The 27,035-nt window shown below is 40.4% G+C and overlaps 1 protein-coding gene across 4 annotated transcripts in view; it reads right to left on the bottom strand.

The window, feature by feature from the left end:
- The window catches only part of atp8a2 (ATPase phospholipid transporting 8A2), a 561,594-nt gene that overhangs the window by 519,227 nt on the left and 15,332 nt on the right, over positions 1 to 27,035 (bottom strand). The window contains exon 1 of one of the 4 annotated variants that reach the window (XM_072577325.1): positions 11,767 to 11,943. The exons of 2 other annotated variants lie outside the window; for them this stretch is intronic. In XM_072577325.1, coding sequence (XP_072433426.1) covers positions 11,767 to 11,869 — 103 coding nt within the window. In that variant the 5' untranslated portion in view covers positions 11,870 to 11,943. Of the gene's footprint in view, positions 1 to 10,808; positions 11,487 to 11,766; positions 11,944 to 27,035 lie in introns of those variants that run through there. One more of the 4 variants, XM_072577327.1, reaches the window with a different exon arrangement.

The raw sequence follows: 27,035 nt of genomic DNA, 5'->3' as shown, positions 1-27,035 counted from the left end.
AGTACTCAACACCAACAACTGCCAATCTCCAAACACCATCCTACAACTCATCTGCTTTATCCTCGATCACAACGTCTTCACCTTTGACAACCAGTTCGTCATCCAGACACACAGAACAGCCATGGGGACCAATTTTGCACCCCAATATGCCAACATTTTTATGCACAGGTTCGAACAAGACTTCTTCTCTATGCAGGATCTCCAACCAACATTATATACCAGGTACATTGACGACATTTTCTTCCTCTGGACCCATGGCGAGGAGTCACTGATAAAACTACACAGTGACATCAACAAGTTTCAGCCCAACATCAAACTCACCATGGACTACTCTCGACTATCTGTCTCATTCTTGGACACATGCACCTCAATCAAGGATGGGCACCTCAACACCACACCCTAACGCAAACCCACGGATAACCTCACAATGCTACACTTCTCCAGCTTCCACCCAAAACATATTAAAACAGCCATCCCCTATGGACAAGCCCTACACGTACACCGGATCTGCTCAGATGAGGAGGAACGTGACGGGCACCTGGAAGTACTCAGGGATGCTCTCAAAAGAATGGGGTACGATGCCCAACTCATCGAACGCCAGTTCCGACGTGAAACAGCAAGGAACGTGTAATGGCCTCCTCAAGAGACAGACATGTGCTGCAACCAACAGGTACTCTTTGTTGTTCAGTACTTCTCAGGAGCTGAAAAACAATGCCATGTTCTTCATGACCTGCAACACATTATCAATGAGGATGAGCACCTCGCCAAGGCCTTCCCCACACCTCCACTGCTTGCCTTTAAACAACTGCAAAATCTCAAATAAATCATTGTTCATAGTAAGCTGCCCAGCTCTCAGGACAACTCCATACAACCCTGTCACGGTAGGCGCTGCAAGACGTGTCAGAGTGTGGGCATAGATACCACCATTACACGTGGGGACGCATCCCACCTTGTACGTGGCAGGTACTCATGTGACTCAGCTAGCATTGTCTATCTTATACGTTGCAGGCAAAGATGCCCTGAGGCATGGTACATTGGGGAAACCGAGCAAAGACTACGACAACGGATGAATGGGCACCGCACAACAATCAACACTCAGGAGTGTTCCCGCCCAGTTGGAGAACACTTCAGCGGTCCAGGACATTCGACCTCGGACCTTCGGGTGACCGTCCTCCAAGGCGGACTTCAGGACAGGCAGCAGCGAAAAGTGGCTGAGCAGAGGCTGATAGCTAAGTTCAGTACCCATAGGGAGGGCCTCAACTGGGACCTTGGGTTCATGTTACATTACAGGTGACTACCATTGCACTATACACACACACAGACACACACACACTCCCACACTCTTTCAGGCATCCTCTCAGAGACTTAGACCAGTCTACACTCATGCACACACATATACATTCTCTCAGACACTCACAACCCTCCACCCCAGACACACACTCCCACACGCACCCCCTCACAGACTTCAGACACTCTACACTCACTACACACACATATACACACTCCCTCACACTCACAATCCCCCAACCCCCAACCCAAATGGACAAACACACACAGACAGACAGACAGACAAAGACCCATATGCACACATACATTTTGTGGGGTGAATTTGTACTTGCATGAATTCATGTAAAACTCTGTTATCTCACTTTTTAGATTAGAATCAATCTAAACATCATGGCATAGACAGAGAACACAGGGGGCTAACACCTTCAACATATTGTCTAGCTAACACCCATTGTTACAGCTAACCTGAGAATGCAACTTTTAGAAAAAAGGTTTTGTGATTTACACATGAAAGAAGTGAAACTATCATGGTATTCGAACAGATGAAAGACTCAACAGACAATCAAGTATTTTTCAATGTATAATTTCAGTTACATCAAACTGTAAATTTTTGCTATAAATTCTGCGCCTTAGAATTGTGTCCTCCACTATCACCTGATGAAGGAGCGTCGCTCCAAAAGCTAGTGTGCTTCCAATTAAACCCGTTGGACTATAACCTGGTGTTGTGTGATTTTTTAAACTTTGTACACCCCAATCCAATATCGGCATCTCCAAATCTTATTCAGAGATTAGATTCTCTGGTCCAAGACTCTCCCATAAGGAAAAACAACCTTTCCACGCTACACATAACAAGGTTGCCCCTTATTCTTCTAAATTTCCATGAGTACGGGCCCACCTTTCTTAATCTCTCCTCATAAGACAGTGCCTCCACACCGGTTAACAGCCCTAGTGAACTTTCTGTGCAATGCCACCAATCCCTGTATGGCTTTCCTAGACAAGGAAACCAAATCTGTTCAGAGTTCCAGCTGTGTCTGACTATTGCCTAGTATAGTTTAAACAATGATGTGGAGGTGCTGTTGTTGGACTGGGGTGGACAAAGTTAAAAATCACACAACATCAGGTTGTAGTTCAACAGGTTTATTCGGAAGTACTAACTTTGTCGGACTATAACCTGGTGTTGCGTGATTTTTAACCTAGCTTTAGCAAACATTCCTAATCAAACTCTTTGAAATGAAAGGTCAACATTCCATTTGTCTTCCTTATTATCTGCTGAACGTGGATGCTAGCTTTTTCTAATTCATGCATTAGCATTCCCAATTTCTTCAGTTCTGTAGTTTTCTGCTGTCTTTCACTATTTAAATAATATTCAGCTCCTCTATTCTTCTTGCAAAAGGGAACAAGTTCACATTTTGTCCCACAGTAAATGTCAACTCCTGGGTTTTCCCCACTTGCAGACCCTTTGTAGATTCTGTGCCATCTAAAACTTGGCCAGAGTACATTCACTTTCTACTTCCTAGGTATTAATCCATACAATTATTTATATTTTAACTGTAGCACTGATCCTTTAAGTACATCACTATTTACAGGTTATCACACTGAAAATGGCCCCTTATTCCAACTTCCATTATTTAACCAATCCTCTATGCAAATATATTACTTCCAACACTGTGGTCTCAAGTTTTATTAAGCTCTATTCCTGAAGAAGGGCTTTTGCCCGAAATGTCGATTTTCATGCTCCTCAGATACTGCCTGACCTGTTGTGCTTTTCCAGCACCACTCTAATCTAAACTCTGGTTTCCAGCATCTGCAGTCCTCACTTTTGCCTGTTTTATTAAGTAGCCTAGTGTCTGCTAACATATCGTACATCTTCAGAAAATCTAAATACATTACATCCACTGCTTCTCCTTTATCTATTCTGCTTATTTTCTTAAAGAAATCTAATAAACTGAAGTTTGAAATGGAGAGAAATAAAGTCAATTAAATCTTGAGGTCTGCAGCACAGAAAGTGACCCTTTAGCCCGGGTCCGTGTCAGTAAATAGCAATAATTTATTTTTACTTCTAATGTACAGTGTGTAGTTTTAAATGTGAAAGCAACAAAATGATTTAATCCTGGGCATTTCATACACATTTATCAAGGAGTTGGCAAGGTAGATGTCTATCATCCCAACCCCAATCCGTGCCTCTAACTTTCAAAACAAATTGATACTTATCAAAATCTGGTAACTAGCAAAATTAATTCTCTCCAACTATTTAGTATCAAGCTTGCCATTTTTAAAAAAGAAATGAGAGATCTGGGTAAAATATGCACTGACCCTACCTCCTTAAAAAGAAAACTCCCTACAATAATCGCAAATCCATTATTTTGCAATTCTCAAGATGAGTGATGTCAGGGCCAGGAACTTTGCAAGTCCAGCACATCAAGAACATAGCTTTGTTTTCTTTATTCTTGCATGGAATGTGGGTGTCACTGGCAAATGCCATTCAGACCTACATTTCTAAGAATGAAGCACACACTCCAGGTTTTAAGATTGCAAAGGATCATATGACTGTGTCGTTGGGTGCTATTGCTAGTGGAGACTTAAACGTTGCTTTAACATTGACAATGCTAATCATATCATTGGTGGAAGCCTCGGGTAATATCAGTAAGGATTGCTTGCATGCAGTTTGGCAGAAGCTTCACCCAGAACTACTACATCATTTAAAGGCATTGAACTGTCAAATGAGCTTCCAGCAATCAGGCAACATTGTGTCACTCTTGCAAAGCAAGTTGGAGATGAAGTGGAGACTGAGGATATCAAGTTAAAAATCACAACACCAGGTTATGGTCCAACAGGTTTAATTGGAAGCACACTAGCTTTCGGAGCGACGCTCCATCAGGTGATTGTGGAGGGCTCGATCGTAACACAGAATTTATAGCAAAAATTTGCAGTGTGATGTAACTGAAATTATACATTGAAAAACTGATTGTCTGTTAAGCCTTTCATCTGTTATAATACAGTGATAGTTTCACTTCTTTCATGTGTAAACCACAAAACCCTTTTTTTTTAAAACGTTGCATTCTCGGGTTCGCTGTCAACAATGGTGATAGCGAGACAATATGTTGAAGGTGTTATATGTTGAAGGGATATCAAGGAGCTGCTTGAGTCACACAGTCAAGACCTCTCCATAGCTGATCGACAACAACTTATTACTGTGGGGGAAACTGATGTTTGAGATGAAGACAATGAAATCCAGATGCAGCACCACGAGAACTTTCCACTTCCTTTTGTCTTCTATCCTGAGGAAAGTTGAGAAACATTGGCACCCAACAACACAGTCATACAATCCTTTGCAACCTTAAAACCTGGAGCATGTGCTTCATTCTTAGAAATGCAGTTGTGGATGACATTTGCATCCAGTATAACCAGTCTCGTCCAAATTGAAGATCCGATTTAAGTTATAGCCTTCTTCCTCAAATCAACTTTTTCGCCACGGGAGAAAACAACACCTCATGTTCCTCGTCTGCACTGGCAGCTTCGCCACATAACTTCATGTTATGAAAAGCACAGCAGTTCTTAAAGATAGGAAACCAGCCACTACAAGAACTGAAGGCAGGCATAACTGCAGAATTTTCAGCTTTTTCCCTTAGGTCCTCAAAAATTGATATAGCTTTCTGTTTTATCGTAAGAAAGGTGGTCCCAGATACTTTTTCGACAGATCTTCTCTCTACACACTTGGAAACCACTCCATCTCAAGTTCCTTTGTTCGTGATCTCACAGAATAGAGTAATAGCCAATGGGAGGTGGCGTTTTAAAAAATAATTCCTCAATTACCAATCGCGATACAGCTAAACCGCATTGACAAAATGCATGTTATAAGAAAATGACCTGTATTTTGAGGACTTTGCTTTATTTTTTTAAAAACTTGCACTTCTGTGATGAATTCAGGAATAGCAGGTTCATTTTTCAGTGCATTACCCTAGTAATTTGTGACAGAAGAGTTTCTTCGAGGGAACACGTGCAATTTACTCATCCCTTTTGCCCTACTTATTAAATACCATGTCAGTTTCTGCACAGTTTCCCCCAATGCATCATCAAGTAAATCTCAACAATCTTTCAATCTACATTTTTTAACGTTAGAAGACTATTTCCTACAGAAGATAAATCCTCGTACAACAGGAACCAATGTAGTCAGTACAGCATTGGAAAATCTCCATCCTTCCTTAGCTCTCTACCATTATATTTCATTCCAATCCAGATCAATTTGTTTTTCTGAGAAAGAAGCCAACTGTTGGCGCACTGTTCTTTAAATTATTTTGACTGTGTTCCCAAAACAGAATGTCAGTAAAGTGATTGCACAATATTGAATAAGTAGTTAAACCCCAAGTCTAAAGTTAAACCCCAAGCTAGGAATACAAAACTAATTAAAACCTTGAAGCCATTTTTTCTTGAACTTAGAATATATTAAACAGTACTTGCTATGGTTCAGCAAATTCTATGCATTTCGTGAGATGCAATTTCTCTTTACAGTTACAAAAGGATTATGTTTCTTCTAGTGTATGCTTTACCTAGCAGATAGACAAAAACTACACCCACCCCATCCTTCCTCCAGGAAACTCTTGTCCTTTCTACCCAAAGAACTGTTCAGTCATCTGAGAACACACAAATTACAACATCTGGCAGATGTCATTCTAACTTCAAAGGTTTTTTTACTCAAGAGTGCTAAGGGCATGGAATGCCCTACCTGCCAATGTAGTTAATTCAGCCACATTAGGGAGTTTTAAACAATCCTTGGATAAGTATATGAATGATGATGGGATAGTGTAGGGGGATGAGCTTAGAACAGTTCACAGGTCAGTGCAACATCGAGGGCCAAAGGGCCTGTTCTGCACTGTACTGTTCTATGTTCTACGTTCTAAAAGAGCAGACAATTCTTTTCAGGCAATTATTTCCTAGAAGTGTGTGATGGCATAAAAACCGCTTTCACCTGAGTTAAGTGTGTCATTTGTACCCATATGGTTTCTGAGATCAGGTAAAGTACAGTTATCAGATTACATGACTCACACACTCTGTGGCTCAGCTAGGACCATGATTCCAGTAGAACCGATAACACAGCTTCCACTGAAATAGTATATCCAGTTCTAGACAGAAATAATGTAGTATAAAATTCTACTGTCAAGAACATTTCATTACTCTTAAAAATCACTGATGACTATTTGTACCCATTTCATTATGGCAAAATAGTTGACAAAAAAGACACGAGAATATGAAGCGTCAAGTCACAGATCCGTTTCTGGTGGGCTCTTCAGCAACACTGAATGAATTTGAAAGAATAGATTAAGATCTTCAAAGGAAATTTCCACATTCTTTATTGTTTTGCACTATATTATTGGTCTATTAGTTTGTTTGAAGTTAATGTCTGACAAGCTTAAGCTATTACTAGACATACTAAAACACATGAAGAACATGTTACAACAGAACCTAAAACTTGGTCATGCAGAATGTTAAAAGAGAAGCAAGAATACAGGAAAAACAATCTGAAAAGGCCAAGTTCTTTGTGATCAACAAATCATTTGCAGGATCATGAATTTTATAAAAACACAATTTCCAATTGGAGATAACTGTCAAGACAAATCTCTGAAATTGTTTTCACTATAAAAGGAAATAGCGAAACAACTTTCATCATTACAAACTACTTTTCTGGTCAGTAAAATTCTCAAGTATAATCCCAGCAACACATAAAAGTATTGTACTGCATTTGATTACGTGTCTGTGTCTATCTTCTAGTTTTTCATCTTAGTTTAAAAGAATGAGGTAACTAGCTTTCATTTCATTTGCCAAACAATTCACAAAACAGTGACAAAAAGTGAATAGTAGAGATTTTGGCTAAAAGCCTAGAATAGGGTAACTGTCACTTTGACACATCAGAAATGTCACACAGACAACAAGCACTACTTATTTAACTAATTCAAACACTGTTCATATAAATACTATAAAAATTTAGTTATACAATGATAATTATCAGAAAACTCACTTAAAGGTAGAAAACATTTCAACAAATAAAAAGGATGTAGATAAACCAAGTCAGGTATCAAGCAGCTATAAATAGATGAAGAAGCAAACCAATTGCATCACAAACTACATTTTGAAAATATTTCAGTTACCTGCCATCAGGATTCAAAAACAGGAATTAAATTTGTAATGTAAGCCTTAGTAAAAGAAAAATTAACATCTATTGTATTACATGTAGCACACTTCAACGACATATCGCTAACAGTGGAGAGCTTTTAAGTGTTGTAAAGATGACATACGTTTCATAGCTTTTTCTTCTTTTGTACCAAATACCAAACACTGCTGTACAGTCTTAAAAACGCAACTTTAAATTTTCAGTCAAGTAGTGATCCATATAGCTCATCTATAAAAATATTTTTTGCTATAAATATAAATATTTGAAATTCTCTACTCTGCAATGCACAAAAGCTCAAGTCATTAGGCACATTCAAGTAAACATCAATAGATTTCTAATTATTTATAACATCTAGGATTTTGGGTAGCATTAGCAAATAGCATATAACCCATGTTCCCACAGAATTATTAATTAACTCCCACTTCTTTTCCTTGTACCAGCTTTTCCAAAGCAAATACATCAAGGCTAGATTGGATCCTTGCACTGTCTTTACCATAAATAAATTCTTGCATCATTCCCTCAAAGTAGAAATAATAAATTAGATCACTAAAAATTCTCCCATCATAATCACTTATTAGCCCTTCTTATTTTATTTCTACACAGATGTCCATATTTTTCTCATTAAAAGTTTCTATATCTTTACTCAAGATCAATCTCAATTATTATAAATTCTTGTTTTTTTTGTTTTGAATTTTTTTGGAGTAACATCTGCCTCTCAAGTCAGTGGACATGTTAATGCGTGGTTCTAGATGTAGCAGTTTACTTTTGAAAATAATACATTTACCAACATTTTTATTGATTACAATATGATCTATCCTCTGTTCATTATATTTCCAGATTTTAGAATACAGATTGTTCTGAACAGAATTGAAGCTGGGCCATAAATGTTATGACAAAAACACTATCTGTATAATGCATGATATATCCTTGTAAAAGAACATCACCCTGTTCCACCTTATCCCACTCCTTTGGTAAATTAAATGAACTTCAGCCATAACATTGAAACAGAATATTATGCATCCAACTTAATTTGTATTCCCTCACAGGCAATCAAAAATCTATTATCAAATTACCCAGTCAAAAATTCCAAGTATGGAGCATTATTTTACCGCACAGCTAATTACCTATTACAATGGTCAAAAACTCAGACTCTCACCTGTTTACAGTATGAAGAATGCCATTTGGCTCATCATGCCTGTGATAGTTAACAAGATTGACTACACAAATCCCATTTTCCAGGTCTTGGCCCATGGAACTGGAGGCTGTGCAATGCAAGTCAATATGCACTGCATAAACGTTATAAGAGCTTCTGACTTAACCAGCTTTTCAGGTGGAGTTCAAGATTCCCACCAGTGAGTAAAAAAAAAAATTTCTCCTCTACTCTTGAAATCTTCTACCTCTTTCCTTAAACTTATGCCGCATGGCTAATGATCCCCTACTAATGGAAAGGTGCCTTCCTATCCACTCTGTATTCCTCAATTTTATATATCCCTATCAAGTCCCATCTCAATCTTTGTTGCTCCAAGGATGTTATTGCACTAGAAAGGATGCAGAGATGATTTACCACTATGATGTTGGACTGAACTCTTTGGAAATATTGGATAGGCCGAGGTTCTGAAGCCGTCATAGACTGGAAGACCATTTTGTTGACTGCACAAAACATGTCTTTAAAATTTGGTTGTTTAACAATTTAAGTGTCTGCTACACTTCTGATCTGACCTCACTTTCGTTTTCTGCCTGAATGGAGAGCCACATGGAAACTTAAATTAAGACAGTGATTAGTCATTTCCCAATCTTCTGGACTTGGCCAAGTTCAAAGATTTCCAATTACCTATTTCGTCATACCAGAACTGAAATATTAACTTTGCTTCTTTCTCCACAGATGCTGCCAGATCTGCTGAGTTTCTCCAATATTGTGTTTATTTAAATGCCAACTGCTGGAAATTCAAAACATGAGCAGCAAATTCAGAAATGCTCAATAGATTTGGAAAGAAAATGAGAATTAACAGTTCCAAGTGATAAACTTTTGTCAGAACTGGAAACTTCTACAGGAATAGGCCCACGAAAATTCAGAGACAGGGAAGGTCAGAGTAGAATGAATGGAGGAGGAATGAACATAACAGTAGATAACTTAAAATTATTGAACTTGGTCAAGTCTAGAAGGTTGGGAAATGACTAATCAAAGTTTTATTCTAAGCTTTCTTTAAGCTCTATTGCAGCTATGTGGGCAGAAAAGAGAGATCAGATCAGATGTGTAGCAGACACTTAAATCAGTGTACAACCAAATCTTAAAGACATACTGTATATCGACTGGGGTATCCAACAAAATGGTCTTCCAATCTGTGTTTTGCCTCCTTACTGCAAAGGAGATCAGTGGAAATATAGAATTGTGAAACTAAAAAAGTGCAACTAATCACTTCAAAATAGTTAGATTTTGCCTTCAAATCCTAACTATCGTTCCCACTTTATTCAGACAATAGATTCTGGCAATGATTCTCCTTTTAAGATTTACCATTTCTCTTGACCTATCTTTCTTGATTTGTCCTATTACTGTCCTTTTCTATCTTGAGCTATTATTCCTCTATCATTCAATTACTTCTGCTTTATCACAAACCACTCTTCTGCTCCTGGCTGCTCATACCCTCACCTGCCCCCAAAAAGACACACACACAACTTCCACTTCCTGTGTTTCCTAAAAACCTGTCACATCTCTAAAATATTCCAATTCTGATAAAAGATTACCAGCCTAAAATGCCAACCGTTTCTCATTTCACCGATGTTGCCTGGAACATTGACTAATACCAATATTTTGTTTATAAACATCATCTATTATTCTGTACAGTTGATTTCTTTCTTTGGACTGTTCAAGTCAAGTTTGCCATTGCTCACAGTAAACCTCATTTCCTCAATATCACCCCTTCTGCTAACATATTCAAAACAATTAATACTGTGAGTGTCAAATCAAAAAGAAGAGAATGAAGAAAGAATGCCTAAGGAGACAAAATTAAAGTCATTTAATTGGTGGGATGTGGATTTTCCTCTGGTAATTCATCAGAGTTCACAATCTCAGCTCTTTAGTAATGGTACCTTTAATTCTTCAACATGTACTTTAAAGGGAGCCCTTCAATTGCTGGACTCATTAAAGTGCTATTTTTGACATCATGATTCTAATTGAAAGTCTGGAAATACTAATTACCAGATCAGAAATTATTGTCTTTGTAATCAGAGAGGAGTGGTTATTACAAAATGCCAATGCAAAACTGAATCATTACAAGATAAAGATAGATACAGAAAATTATACCTAGTCTAGCCCAAAACTAAAACTCTCCACATATATATTAAATGAGGATTTTACCTTGATTACTGTAACCAGATGGCAGTTATTATCAATATGAACAACTTTCTACTATCTGCCCAAAACTTGCTCTTCAGTTCGAACCTGGTTTCCTTTTCCTCATGGCATAGCATGAATGATGCGCTGCATTTATCTTTTTACATAATTTATTGTTTCATATAAGCCTTTGTAAAGTCCGTCAGTTGCCTTCTTTCAAAGATAAGTAGCGCAAGTTCCTCCGCTCCTCTCATGATTATATTTTTCGATGCTGGGGTTTAGCTGGGACTGCACTGACATTTTGATTGAAAATGCAATAGAAAAAAATTGCATTTCCTAATTGGGAAGCATCTAAAAACAAATCAGCTAATTTGCTGAAAAGATTAGGCATTGGCTCGGAGGTGCGATGACATTTGGCTCAGTACGTAAAACCAGTTTATAATATATACGCAATAACATGTTCTCACAGGTCCGTAGATCCAAAACCAACGGACAAACAAAGCTGATAGATGGCAGGGAAGAACAAAAAGCTGACGTAGAACTGAAATTGAGAAGGGAACAACAGATGGAGGAGGGGGAGGAAGGCTGTGTATGGCCTGAAGGTAGCAGAGGAGGATCATAGTCGAGACGAAGGTTGACAGGTCGGATCCTCAGTACTCACGCACTGCACCATTTCTATCAGAGTGCCATTTGTCAAACGACATTCGGATATCACTTGCAATGTGCAGGCAGGATTCAGCTCCTGATGATCACTGCGCCTGGACCCAGCCCACACACACTGGGCGAATCCATGGCCAGGCAAAGTGATCGGTAACAAGCATCACAACAATAAAAGCGGTGGCGCGGCTTGGTGTCATGGTTCGACCTCTTCGATGAAAACCAAACACCAACAAAAATAAACCCGTCACAGGCGAGTCAGTCCCACTCAACTGCTTTGTCAGATTAAAAGGTGCGCCACCCAATTCGGTTTTCCCCCACTCACCTCCTGACGAATGGATTTTTTTAGATTTCCTGGGGAAAGACATCTTGCAGCGGCGGCAGGGAGGTGAGGTGAGCGGAGCTGAGCTGCTGACTGTCACTGACATGCTCCTGTCCGCCAGAAGCGGCCTCTCTGCGGCGCTCCTTCTCTCCACTCTCTGGCGCCAAGCAGCAGCGCCATGTCTCTGATGGGACCCACACGTAATTATTGGATAACCGCAAGTAGAGAGAGCGCAAAGAGAAGAAAGCATTTAGCAATTAATAAGCAACTAGAAAGGGGTTATCAGTGGTACACAGTCTTCATCTCTGTCATTTTCCTGTCCGTTTACAATGCACTGTAATTTGTAGAACATCAAAGAATACTCTGGGGAGTGACAGATTCAGTGTGAACCCCAGTAATCCCTGTCATTCGGTTCTGCGTTTTCTTGAGAGTTTATGGTTTTAAAATTCAATGTGTGAATTAGAGTTACATCCTAAACATAGCTAAGGAGCTATTGGAATTAATTCCAAAATATCCAGGAGCAAATTCGAATTAATGTTGAGTCAAAGAGTTTCCTCACCCTTCTCTGGTTGTATTTAAGAGTTTAATATATTGTGATTACTGTATGAAGCCACTACCTTTATATCATTTATTTCCACCAAAACTATCCCTTTTTAGTAAACAAACTAGTTGTTCGCTCTATTATGGACAGCTTCTCTTCCACTAACTTTTCCTGTTGCTACCTACTCCAGAACTCTGTTGTAACCTGCTCCTTAAAGTTTCTTATCCTATGTCACCTCTTCATTATGATCTTCAATCTATCCAGTTTGCCAGATTCTCTGCATGTTTCTAATTTTTTAAAAATATTCACTGGATGTGGGCATCACTGTCTAAGCAACCATTTATTGCCTATCCCTAATTGCCCAGAGGGCAGTTAAGTATCAATCACTTTGCTATGGGTCTGGAGTCACACTTAGACCAGACCAGGTAAGGTCAGCTGTGAATCAGATGGGTTTTTCTGACAATTCACAATGGTTTCATGGTTATCATTAGACTCTTGATACCAGTGATTACTTTTCTTTACTCCAGATAACTTTACTGATTTAATTAACTTGTTACATGTTATAGATAGCAGCTACCATCTAGGGTGATAGATACCAAGGTCAAATAACAAGACAACATCCAGAAGCAAAAGAAACATTTATGAAAGAGAAAATGAAGGCCAAGCCATCTGCTCAACAACTGAGGATGAAAGAAAGATGGATCCAGGATGCATGTACGCCCCATACCAAATGGTCTTTGCTCTGGATTCACAGTAACAATGCAATGTCAGCAACCGGCATGGTGTGACATTCCCAAGGAGAGACTGTTTACAAGTCAATATGATTCTGACTTTTTATGACTAGAGAAGCCTGCTAAATGGTTTCATTACAGTGACAAATATCAAAAACATTCTGAGTGTTGACAGTGGCTACACTAGGGAGCAGTGGTAAACTCCACAATGAAATGGCAACAAACAGAAAACAGTCTCTGGCTTCTGATTGAGTCGATTTCCATTGACCAGGGATCTGCTACCAACTATAAATTGGATAACTAAATGTTCAGTCAATAAAACGGGGGGGAAAGAGTGTTGGAAGATGGGTAGTCAGAATATCATAAACACTCAAATAGATCAGAAATAGTCAAATGGGGAGAGGCTGACGGTAGCCAATCCTTTTACAACTTTAATCTCCAACAACAGACTTAAAACAGATGTTGGCCTGATTTGTGCAAGAAAACAAATGCCAATGCCATCAAGGGAGTCAAGAACGCAAATTCAATGCTATCCTGCTGAACTATTTATGGAAAATCCCATACAAGTACTTGACCACAAACAAACCAAAAGGCTCAACAAGTACTTGTCAATTTCTAGTGGAACAGTTCAACAGAGGCAACTTTAATGGCTTCTTTCTTTTAAAAATGAGTGGAAAACAAAAACACATTTTTTTCAAAATGCAAATACTTTTCTTTGTATCTGCCATCTTTCAGGAATGCAACAGCCATTTTAAGGCCGCAAAAGGGTTCAGAAATGATTTCCAAGGATGTTGCCAGGGTTGGAGGATTTCAGCTATAGGGAGAGGCTGAACAGGCTGGGAAAGTTTTCCCTGGAGCGTCAGAGGCTGAGGGGTGACTTTACAGAGGCTTACAAAATGATGAGGGGCATGGATAGGGTAAATAGGTAAAGTCTTTTCCCTGGGATCGGGGAGTCCAGAACTAGAGGGCATAGGTTTAGGGTGAGAGGGGAAAGATATAAAAGAGACCTAAGAGGCAACTTTTTCACACAGACGGTGATGTGTGTATGGAATGAGCTGCCAGAGGAAGTGGTGGAGGCTGGTACAATTGCAACATTTAAGAGGCATTTGGATGGGTATATGAACAGAAAGGATTTGGGGGGAAATGGGCCGGTTGCTGGCAAGTGGGACTAGATTGGGTTGGGATATCTGGTCAGCATGGATGGGTTGGACCGAAGGGTCTGTTTCCATGCTGTACATCTCTATGACTCTATAATTCATAGGAGGCATTTTCTTTTTTGCGATTCCTGACAATTTCTCTACCAACTCCTGAGGTTTGTCAATCTAACTAATGTCCATAAGATTGAAGAACAGCATCTCAAAAGAAAACAATGATCACATATATGCAAGACAACCAGGCCTATCAACATCAATGTCAAAACACACCAGGATAAATTATGCACTTTCAAGTTGGGTTTTAAAGGGCAAATTCAAATAAGTTGGTTTTACAAGTAGTGCTTAAACTATGCTTTAGGAAACAAGGCTGTAAACTACACTTTGACAATGGATATCATACACATTACTTATTAGGTTTCATACAGTTCATTTGGTAAGTAGCATGGACTTAATTAAATAATTGGAAAGGATGTAAATACATTTTTAGAGGGCTCTCAGAGTTTATAACCTAGAAAAGGCACGTCTCAAAATGTAAGTTTTTCAGGTGATTCTTCAGCTGGTGTCCTCACTCATTTCTACACTGAGCTTTTTTTTGTCAAATACAAACATACGAACATAAAATCAGGAGCAAGAGATGGCCGTTTTGACTGCTCAAGCTTGCTTTGCTAATTGATATGATCATGACTGATCTGATTTCAGCCTCAACTCCACTCTCACATTGATTCACCACTGTCAAGCAGGAATCAATTTTACTCAGCTTTAAACATTTTCAATGACTTTGCCTCAATTGTTCACATCACATCACAGAACAGGGCCTGTTCTGTGCTGTATTGTTCTATGTTCTATGTTCTATCACAATTTCAAGACATTTATTTACTGGGGAACTCTTCTTTTGTAATGCTGTCAAAATGGCCAAGGCTTGGGGTGGGGGCATGGAGTTTGTACCATTGTAGATGCCATACCTATTAAAACAGAGATTTTTACAAATGTGGTCTACACATTTGTTCTTTTAGTTTAAGGTTCGAAAAAAAAATAGAAGCAAATAAATATTGGAAGATGTGACATAAATCACAACGTTCTCTTTAGCATGGTAAGACAAATTACCATGAGAGAAATTATCTTCAACTGGCAACTGATCATTGCTGAGTACTACAGGCATTATGGGTCTGTTTGCTTCATTAGTGGATTCTCCAGTGTGTCACAGAGATTAATTGCAATCTAGTCTTTCTTTACAGCATGTCAACTTGGCTCCCAAAGTACAAGGTGTGCTTCCCTCCTTCATCATTCCCACAGGATAATGTTGTAATCTCTGCAGAGATTGGTAAGTTTTAAAAAAAGATTCTTGCACTCCAGCAACTGACAGAAATGAACATGACACACTTTCAAGGTTTTTTAAGACTTTTACTGTAATAAACAAACTAAAAAGCAAAACAGTGTAGCATGACTCTCATCAGCAATTTACATTCTAAACTACAGAAAATTTTACTTATTTAATTTTTTTAAAAACATGCTCAGCCTATTGTCAGGCTCAATTCAGACCAGGTAACATGACCCTTCTTCAGGGAATGGTCCTAAAATGGGCATTCTATAAACTTTAAATTTGTAGCAATGATAATCCCTAATTGGTCATTAGATAATTCACAAATGTGAAACAAAACAGGAAGAAGAAATGTAACAAGGCAAATTGTTTAGTAGAGAGAGGGAGAAAGTCACCCAGAGATTAGAAACACAGGGTGTACAGGACAGAAACAGACCCTTCAGTCCAACTTGTCCACGCCGACCAGATGTCCCAACCTAATTTAGTCCCATTTGCCCAACACTTGGCCCATTCCCTCCAAACCCTTCCTATTCATATACCCATCCAGAAGCCTTTTAAATGTTGCAATTGTACTAGCCTCCACCACTTCCTCTGGCAACTCACTCCATACGTGCACCATGTTCTGTGTGAAAAAGTTGCCCCTTGGGTCTCTCTTATATCTTTCCCCTCTCATCCTAAACCTATGCCCTCTAGTTCTGGACTCCCCCACTCTAGGGAAAAGACTTTGTCTATTTAACCTATTCATACCCCTCATGATTTTACACACCTCTATAAGTCATCCCTCAGCCTCCGATGCTCCATGGTAAACAGCCCCAGCCTCCCTCTATAGTTCAAATCCACCAACCCTGGCAACATCCTTGTCAATCTTTTCTGAACCCTTTCAAGTTTCACAACATCCTTCCAATAGCAAGGAGACCAGAATAGCTCATAATATTCCAAAGATGGCCTAACCAATGTACTATACAGCCGCAACATGACCTCTTATACTCAATACTCTGACCAATAAAGGAAAGCACACCAAATGCCTTCTTCACTATCCCATTTACTTGTGACTCCACTTTCAAGGAGCTATGAACCTGTACTCCAAGGTCTCTTTGTTCAGCAACACTCCCTAGGACCTTATTAAGTGTATAAGTCCTGTAAGATTTGCTTTTCCAAAATGCAGCACCTCACATTTATCTGAGGTGAATTAAACTCCATCTGCTACTCCTCAGCCCTTTGACACAACTGATCAAGATCCCATTGTAATCTGAAGTAACATTCTTCGCTGTTCACCACACCTCCAATTTTGGTGTCATCTGCAAACTTACTAACTATACCTCCTATGTTCACATCCAAATCATTTATATAAATGCTGGGTCCACCACTTTTCATCATCGATCTTTATGGCACTCCACTGGTCACAGGCCTCCAATCTGAAAAGCAATCCTCCACCACCACCACCCTTTGTCTTTTACCTTCGTGCCAGTTCTGTATCCAAATGGTTAGTTCTCCCTGTATTCCATAAGATCTAACCTTGCGAACCAGTCTCCTATGGGGAGCCTTGTTGAACACCTGACTGAAGCTCATATAGATCATGTGCACTGCTCTGTCCTCATCAATCCTCTTTGTTACTTCTTCAAAAAAACTCAATCAAATTTGTGAGACATGATTTCCTGCGCACAAAGTCATGTTGACTATCCCTAATCAGTCCTCACCTTTCCAAATACATGTACATCCTGTCCCTCAGGATTCCCTCCAACAACTTGCCCACCACTGACATCAGGCTCACCGGTCTATAGTTCCTGGCTTGTCCTTACCACCTTTGTTAAATCATGGCACCACGTTAACCAACCTCCAGTCTTCCAGTACCTCACCTGTGACTATCGATGATACAAATATCTCAGCAAGAAGCCCAGCAATCATTTTCTTGGCTTCCCACAGACACTAGGATACATCTGATCAGGTCCAGGGAATTTATCCACCTTTATGCATTTCAAGACATCCAACACCACTTTCTCTGTAATATGGACATTTTTCAAGATGTCACCATCTATTTCCCGACATTCGATATCTTCCATGTCCTTCTCCACTGTAAACACTGATGCAAAATACTCGTTTAGTATGTCCCCCATCTCCTGTGGCTCCACATAAAGGCTGCTTTGCTGATCTTTGAGGGGCCCTTATCGCTCCCTAGTTATTCTTTTGTCCTTAATGTCTTTGGAAAAACCTTTTGGATTCTCCTTAAGCCGAATTGCCAAAGCTATCTCATGTCCCCTTTTTGCTCTCCTGACTTTCCTCTTCAGTATATTCCTACTGCCTTTATACTATAATGATTCACTTGATCTCTCCTGTCTACACTTGGCATATGGCTTCCTTGGCTTCACAGGAGGCTCCCAAGCACTGAGGATGTCACCTAGATAGGGGACGAAACGTCTGCAACACAAATTCCCAGCTCGGAGAACAGAACCACAACAATGAGCACCCGAGCTACAAATCTTCTCCCAAACTTTGAGCTTCCTTTTTCTTAACCAAATCCTCAATTTCTCTAGTCATTCAGCAGTCCCTACACCTACCAGCTTTTCCTTTCACCTGAACAGGAATATACTGTCTCTAAACTCTCGTTATCTCACTTCTAAAGGCTTCCCATTCCTCAGCTGTCCCTTTACCTGCAAACATCTGCCCCAATCAGCTTTTGAAAGTTCTTGCCTAATACTGTCAAAATTAGCCTTCCTCCAATTCAGAACTTCAACTTTAGCTAATGGACCAAAGACGAGATCTTTAGGACAATTAGTTCCAGAAGCAGGAAATTTCATCTGCAAACCATAGAATTTATAATACTGCTTTCTCATGTTAAAGCAACAAAAAGTATGTAAACATAGAGGAGAGATCACCTACACTATAAATTGTTCCCCATTCAAAAACAGCAGAACAATTTTCCCTTCTTGAAACATGCCAGAAACATTTATTTTTTAAACTTGCAATCAACTTAACAAAAACTCAAATTCCTCTCTACCGATGTCAAATAATTAAGAAAGCTATTTTAAAATCAGACTGGGCTGTGGTCTCTTGTGATTACAAAGATAACAAAGATCTGATGATCTCTTGCTCAATAGCAAGCCATCACCTCTGGATTATGTCCCAAAATGCAGACATACTTCATGTTTTTCTCCTTTGAATGGTACACAAGGGCAGAGGTCAAAAAGTCAGTCTCAATTCTACCAGAGAGTGGGCTAGTACAATTAATCCAAAGTTACCCCTGTGTTGCAGGTGAAGGAAAACATTCTCTGGCTGCTGCAAACTATTTTTTAAAAAAGGAATTGGGACAAAAGAACTTCAACAACAAAACCAGGAATTTCAAAATTGTAATTAGTAATCTATTCGTAATCTCCACTGCATGAGCACATCTAACTATCTGTTCTTTGTGAATAGTTCAGACACTGATGCATACTTTTTTTTCAGGTTCATCTCTTATTTGTAATCTCTGCATATATGCGTTGTATTACTAATTCTTCTCACATTTAATAATGAATAAACTCACTTTGTGTTAAGTTAGGAATGCCTAGTTAAATTGAAATTTTCAAGTTCATTTGGATCTGGGAGAAAGGTGAGGAATCCCTTTTACTATAATGTGTTGTTGCAACCAACTGATGGAGAACTAAGTAATGAGATGCCAGTTCATCTCTCCTCATTAAAGGAGCTTACAGTTTTAGGTGTCCTCTTTTGTATTCGTAACCAACTGGGGGAACCTCATCCCGAGTAGAGAGGGTGGTGCTGGAAAAGCACAACAGGTCAGGCAGCATCCGAGGAGCAGAAGAATTGACGTTTCGGACATAAGCCCTTCATCAGGAATGAGGCTTGTGGGCCGGGGGGGCTAAGAGATAAATGGGGGTGGGAATAGAGGGAAGGTAGCCGAGAATGCAATAGGTAGATGAAAGTGGGGGAGGTGGTGACAGGTCGGGGAAGAGGGTGGATCGGATAGATGGGACAGGTGATGGACAGGTCAGGAGGGCGGTGCCAAGTTGAAGGCTTGGGACTGGGATAATGTGGGGGGAGGGGAAATGAGGAAACTGTCGATATCCACATTTATCCCGTGTGGTTCCAGGGTCCCCCAGGCAGAATTTGAGGCGTTCTTCCTCCAGGCATTGGGACGGTAAAGGTGTAGCGGTAGAGGATGCCCAGGACCTGCATGTCCTTGACAGAGTGGGAGGGGGAGCTGAAGTGTTCAGCCACAGGGCTGTGGGGTTGGTTCGTGCGGGTGTCCCAGAGATGTTCTCAGAAATGATCTGCAAGGAGAGGTCCTATCTCCCGACGTAGAGGAGACCACATTGGGTGCAAATGGATACATTAGATGACATTGGTGGGGGTACAAGTAAATTTCAATCAAATGTGGAAGGATCCTTTGGGGCCTTGGACAGAGACGAGGGGAGTGGTGTGGGCACAGGTTTTGCACTTCTTGCAGTGGAAGGGGAGGGTGCCAGGAGTGGAGGGTGGGTTGGTGGGGGAATGTGGACCTGATGAGTAGACATGAAAAGAATGATCTCTCCGGAACGTTAATAAGGGTAGGGAGGGAAATATATCTCTGGTGATGGGGTCCATTTGTAGGTGGCAGAAGTGGTGGAGGATAAAGCGACGTACGCGGAGGTTGGTGGGGTGAAAGGTGAGGTGGGGGGGGGGGGGTCTCATCATCGACCATGTGGGAAGGAAAATTGCAATCTTGGAAAGAGGAGGCCATCTAAGGTGGAATTAGTCATCCTGCGAAAACATGCGGCGGAGGCCGGGAAATTGGGAATAAGGGATGGCGGTTTAACTAAAGGTAGGGTGGGAGGAGGTGTAGTCTTGGTAGCTGTGGGAGTCGGGTGGCTGATAGTAGATGTCCATGGTTAGTCGGTCGCCAGAAATGGAGACAAAGAGGTCCAGGAAGGGGAGGGAGGTGTCCACAATGGTCAGGTGAATTTGAGGTTGGGGTGAAAGGTGTTGGTGAAGTTGATGAACTGTTCAACCTCCTCATGGGAGCACTGGGCAGCAAAAATACAGTCATCAATGTAGCTGAGGAACAGGTCGGGAGTGGTGCCAGTATAACTGGGGAAGATGGACTGTTCCATGTACCCGATAAAGAAGCAGGCATAGCTGGGTCCCATGGCTACCCCTTTGGTTTGGAGGAAGTGGGAGGATTGGAAGGAGAAGTTGTTAAGAGTGAGGACCAGTTCAGCCAGGCGGATGAAGGTGTCGGTGGAAGGGCACTGGTTGGGATGGGATGACAGGAAGAAACAGAAGGCCTGGAGGCCTTCCTTGTGGCAGATGGATGTCCTTGGTGAAGATGAGACATTGGGGGCTAGGGAAATCAAAATCTTGGAGGAGGTGAAGGGTGTGGGTGGTTTCCCGAAAGTAGATAGGGAGTTCCTAGACTAAGGGGGACAGTACGGTGTCAAGGTATGCAGAGATGAGTTCAGTGGCACAGCAGCAGGCTGAGGCAATGGATCAACCGGGGAAGTCAGGCATGTGAATCTTTGGCAGGAGGTAGAATCGGACAGTGTGGGTTTCATGGACAATGAGGCTGTAAGCTGTAGATGGGAGATGCCCAGAGGTGATGAGGTTGTGGATGGTCTGGGAAATGATGGTTTGGTGATAGGAGGGGAGGTTGTGGTCGAGGAGACAGTAGGCACCTGGATTCAGCAGTTTAGAGGTTGGTGCATCAAACTACTACTGCGCCCCCTTGTCTGCGGGTTTGATGGTGAGGTTGGGGTTGGAGCGGAGGGAGTGGAGGGCTGCACGTTGTAAGAGCGGGAGGTTGGAGTGGGTGAGAGGGGTGGACAGATTGAGGTGGTCAATGTCATAGCGGCAGTTAGCAATGAAGAGGTCAAAGGCAACCTCATCCAGAGTCTAGTCATAATACTGTTATAGTCCATCATGCCAGATAAAGCCAGAGACTGTCCATCTAACCAACTTCTTATCCTCTTTCATTAAGAACATATCAATTTCTTTCCTAAAGTAGTGCAGTAAACTGCCACCCCATATAATTTGATCGTCTATTCAGAGGCTAAAGGCACTTGTTAACATACAGTTAGAGAAGGGTGTTGCAGTTTGTGTGTCCCAATAAAGAAAGCACATTTATATCATAAACAAAGCAGATGATGCTATGCATAGGAAATTATATTCATTACCATTACAGCAAAAAAAGCTGACAGCATTTTGAAGGGAAACGCGGCAAAATATTCAGAGCAGAGGAAAAAATGGGACTTTAAAATTAGTTTTGGATTGCTCTCGTAGTTGACACAGGCACTGTAGGCTTCTTCTGAAGAAAATAAATACTACCTGGAGTCCACCTTAATTATTTTATTAAAATGATTTTATATTGCGCTTAGTTCCACCATATTTATCTATTTTAAATAATCCTCTCAACCAGATTGACTTCAAAACCTAGATCCTTTTGGAATCCAAAATCACAATCCCTAACAACATTTTCTCACATGTAAATGACCAAATACTTAGAGTCTAATCAGATAACAATGGATTATCAAAATGGTAATTTTATCCTTTGCATCATCTCCAAAATTTCATTACATTTCACTTGTGCAGGGGCCATAACAGGGGATAATAATTGAAATGTGTTGTGTCAAAGCCAGATAAAGCCAGAGATGGGTCCTCGTTATGATCTTGGCAGAAAACTTTAAACTTTTTTTAAAAATTCAAACTTTCAGTTAATAGCTGAAAAGACAACATGACAATTTTCACATTTTAAGACTTACTGTAACAAACTAAAAGCACTATTGACCAATACTACTTTTGGAGACACCTGACACTTTAAACTATGGAACCAAGCACTCCTTTTACTTTTAACACAATTGTTAAAAATGGTCCAAGTTTACTTCACACTATCCTTTAAGGATTTTCCTGACAGCAGTCCAAATTGATGGACTTTAGAATTTGCTTCCATTCTCTTCATTTCCCAGCCTACTAGCTTTTGCTCTCAGAGTTGTCCTTCACACCAAGGACTTTTCCTTGAGATTCATGCACTAGGTAAGGCCAGAAATATCCAACCTTGTTCTAAGTATTCAAAAAATTGGTCTTTCAATCAGAGTGCAAGCTCGCACCACATTCTTGTATAGTGAGCCACAGAGACTTAAGCTTCAAGTTGCTTTGTTTTCTCCCAAGACTGTGACAATTAGCTGTCTGGGAGTTTCAGGGATATGAAACTCCCTCTCCTCAAAGTCCATTTCTATAACAATGTCAACCACAAGAGCCTTGTATCCAGGTAGAAATACGGATTAGGTATCCTTGAGATCCGAACTACATTGCATCTTGGAATGAAACAAATAGTTTTAGGAACTGGTTACAATCCAATATTTGCAAAACTTTTCTGAGATTGTGGAGACACAGCATACAAACATGAACACCTTTCACCTTCTTTCCAGAAAAACAATCTGCACACCTTTTAATTTTTAATAATCAAATATCCAAGTGTGTTGTCAGACAGACTTCAAGCCATATGAGCTCATACTTTTGCCCTACTTTGAAGACAGTTGCAAATAATCATATAAATCTCATAACTGTATACATTGTAATATTAACTATCCATCCTAAATTTTCATTTTATTTTCCTACAAACAACCCCATTTCTTATGTACTTTCTGTGAGGTACAGCTATCACCTTTCAAAGTGCCCTCAGAATCTGCCCATACTCTGATTTCAAACATAGTTTCCAACTAGTAAACTAGAGATGTTTATGTATAAGGGAAGTTTGTTTCACACTGATGAACATTACTAGGTCTATATCTATATTTGGAGTATTTTTGTGCTGCACAGGCTCAAGATGCAGTTTGTTTGAACACACGACAGACACTGCTGGGAAGGATTAATATCCTACATTTATTTTTTTTTATCTGACTAGACCTGGGTACTTCAGGTGTAATTAATATACAGAAATAGCATGTGTGAGAATAATAAAAACTGCTATAGGATTTAATATGCATGAAAATAACTGTAATTTTTAGCAACATTTAAAAAAAGTTTAGCTTTCAAACAATCACGAGTGTTACATGGTTACCCTTAAGTTAGGAACCCTCTTATTTTCCAAGTTTCCTCAAGTATGGTTAACATGTAAATTATGTAAAAACTTACATGGAAAAATTCAGTAAGCTGTAACTAAACCCATTATGAATTAAAATGAAAATTTCAATATCAGAACTCCATTAAAAAAGATTTATAATATTGGACAGTATTCACTACAATATTCCAATTGATTTCCAAGTATGACATAATTAATCATGCATTATATACATAAATAATATATAACGCATACACACTCACACAAAATCATATTGTTTCAGTGGATTATGCATTCCAATCTAAATTAAACCATTTTTTTCTGGAAGAACCGTAGAATAAGATTATGCCATTTGTCTTACTGCTAGGTTTTTTTCCAGCTGAGCACCTCTGAACACAACCTTTAGCGGCCATTTTAGAAAGTAAGTACTATCCTTAACTAAACATCCGCCATACAGTGCCACGACAACAACAATCAGCCAATGGCATCCTAGATTCAGGAGCTCAACCTGTCTATTTTATCTAGTAATCAGGAGCAATATATGCAACATACCATTCAGAGAAATCAATTAATAATATTAAAATTCTTTGCCAATAGTGCAAAAAAAAGAGACACACTAATGAATGTTTGCTATGCACTCCTCGATCATTGTTATTGGCACAGTTAATGTTAAAGCATATATATGCATAATAAAAATTCATATACACATGCACATCTAATGGCAATGATACAAATCTTTCAGCCCTTCCACTACTAGGTGGCACTGCAACTCTTTCCTTCTCTCAACATTCCACTGCCACCTCCTAGGCAAGTTTCCACTATTGTGTTCTGTCCCCAATTCATCCAATTCTTTCCCTTGCCATGTGGTGTTTTCCTCACTAACCTTTCTCCTACCTCAACCTATTTCCATTTCTTCCCCATCTATCCTTTAAACTTACCTTGAAGAATGCCACAACAATGGTTTGGCCTGATGGAGAGGCCTTTTTTAAATAAAACTGCACAACCAAGGAATTGGGCCCAAAATTGAAATTGCATAAAATTTGACATGAATTACAGATTTGTGAAACGTGCACTAAGCTTTTACATCAAGATAATGACTCTATCCACTGACCATAAAGTCAGGGAAAACTCTGCCTCCACCAGACCGAAAGACACAGTCAGATTTTACAGTACTTAGGCAATTGAAATGCCTGCAGTCATGGTCTCTCATGCAGGGTGTGTCACCTTGAAGAGCAACTATCAATCAGCTCTACAAAATAGCCATAATGGTCACAGGCTAGAGTTAGTCAGGTAGAGGATGGGGATTCCTGGGCACTGCTAGAGAAGGGGTTAAGAACTTGTGGGTGCAAGTAAAAATTTGGGTGGGGGTCTTCTCATGGGGTCAGTGTGAAACTATGTTCTCTGTGCATACAGGATGCCCAGTCAGAAAGACCCCACACGGTGAATGTCCCACTCAAGGACCTCAACTGTCCGAAATGCGAATAGGTTTCCTATTACCTACCTGACCTCTGGTAAATATCAGTGGTAGCAGCAAATAATGAGCAGAGGTGCCCCTGCCATACCTCCTAATTTTGCACTGCTGCTTAAACCCCTCTCTTCTGATCCCATCCCCAGCCTCAATACCTACCAGCACACTCCAGGTGGGATTTGTGGGAGAATAAAATTCTGTCCCAAATCTTAGCATGTTGCACTTCAGTTTACAATATGCCGGGTCGTGCAGAGATTTAAAAACTACTGGGTTCCATGACTAAAATAAAGTTAACAATTGATGGATGAGAAGGTTCGAAGTCCTTAACTAACTTTGCTTAATTTTGTTGCAAGTTGGTTCAGATTAGTGACAAATAATCTGATATAAAAATAGAGTAGATAAATAGAGTCATAGAGATGTACAGCATGGAAACAGACCCTTCAGTCCAACCTGTCCATGCCGACCAGCTATGCCTTCCCAATCTAGTCCCACTTGCCAGCACCCGGCACATATCTCTCCAAACCCTTCCTATTCATGTACCCATCCAAATGCCTCTTAAATGTTGCAATTATACCAGCCTCCACCACATCCTCTGGCAGCTCATCCTCTGCCCCTTAGGTCTCTTTTATATCATTCCCCTCTCACCGTAAACCTATGCCCTCTAGTTCTGGATTCCCCGATCCCATGGAAAAGGCTTTGTCTACTTATCCTATCCATGCCCCTCATAATTTTGTAAACCTCGATAAGGTCACCCCTCAGACTCCGACGCTCCAGAGAAAAAAGCCCCAGCCTGTTCAGCCTCTCCCTATAGCTCAAATCCTCCAACCCTGGCAACATCCTTGTAAATCTTTTCTGAACCCTTTCAAGTTTCACAAGACCTTTCCGATAGGAAGGAGACCAGAACTGCATGCAATATTCCAACAGTAACCTACTCAATGTCCTGTACAGCTGCAACATGACCTCCCAACTCCTGTACTCAATACTCTGACCAAGGAAAGCATACCAAACGCCTTCTTAACTATCCTATCTACCTGCGACACCACTTTCAAGGAGCTATAAACCTGCACTCCAAGGTCTCTTCAGCAACACTCCCTAGGACCTTACCATTAAGTGTATAAGTCCTGCCAAGATTTGCTTTCCCAAAATGCAGCACCTCACATTTATCTGAATTAAACTCCATCTGCCACTTCTCGGACCATTGGCCCATCTGGTCCGGATTCTGTTGTAATCTGTGGTAACACTCTTCACTATCCACTACACCTCCAATTTTGGTGTCATCTGCAAACTTACTAACTGTATCTCTTATGCTCGCACCCAAATCATTTATGTAAATGACAAAAAGTAGATGACCCAGCACCGATTCTTGTGGCACTCCACTGGTCACAGGCCTCCAGTCTGAAAAACACCCTCCACCACCACCTTTGAGCCAGTTCTGTATCGAAATGGCTAGTTCTCCCTTTATTCCATGAGATCTAACTTTGCTAATCAGTCTCCCATGGGGAACCTTGTCGAACGCCTTACTGAAGTCCATATAGATCACATCTACTGCTCTGCCCTCATCAATCTTCTTTGTTACTTCTTCAAAAAACTCAATCAAGTTTGTGAGACATGATTTCCTACGCACAAAGCCATGTTGACTATCCCTAATCAGCCTTTGCCTTTCCAAATACATGTACATCCTGTCCCTCAGGATTCCCTCCAACAACTTGCCCACCACTTAGGTCAGGCTCACCGGTCTATAGTTCCCTGGCTTGTCTTTACCGCCCTTCTTAAACTGTGGCACCATGTTTGCCAACCTCCAGTCGTCCGGCACCTCACCTGTGACTATCGATGATACAAATATCTCAGCAAGAGGCCCAGCAATCCCTTCTCTAGCTTCCCACAGAGTTCTCGGGTACACCTGATCACGATTTGTCCACCTTTAACTGTTTCAAGACATCCAGCACTTCCTCCACTGTAACCTGGACATTTTGCAAGATGTCACCATCTATTTCCCTACAGTCTATATCTTCCATATCCTTTTCCACAGTAAAT

This window comes from Chiloscyllium punctatum, chromosome 9 (assembly GCF_047496795.1).
Source record: "Chiloscyllium punctatum isolate Juve2018m chromosome 9, sChiPun1.3, whole genome shotgun sequence".
NCBI lineage: Eukaryota > Metazoa > Chordata > Chondrichthyes > Orectolobiformes > Hemiscylliidae > Chiloscyllium > Chiloscyllium punctatum.
The sequence above is the reverse complement of the archived record's forward strand: the minus strand, read 5'-3'. Positions and strand labels throughout refer to the sequence as shown.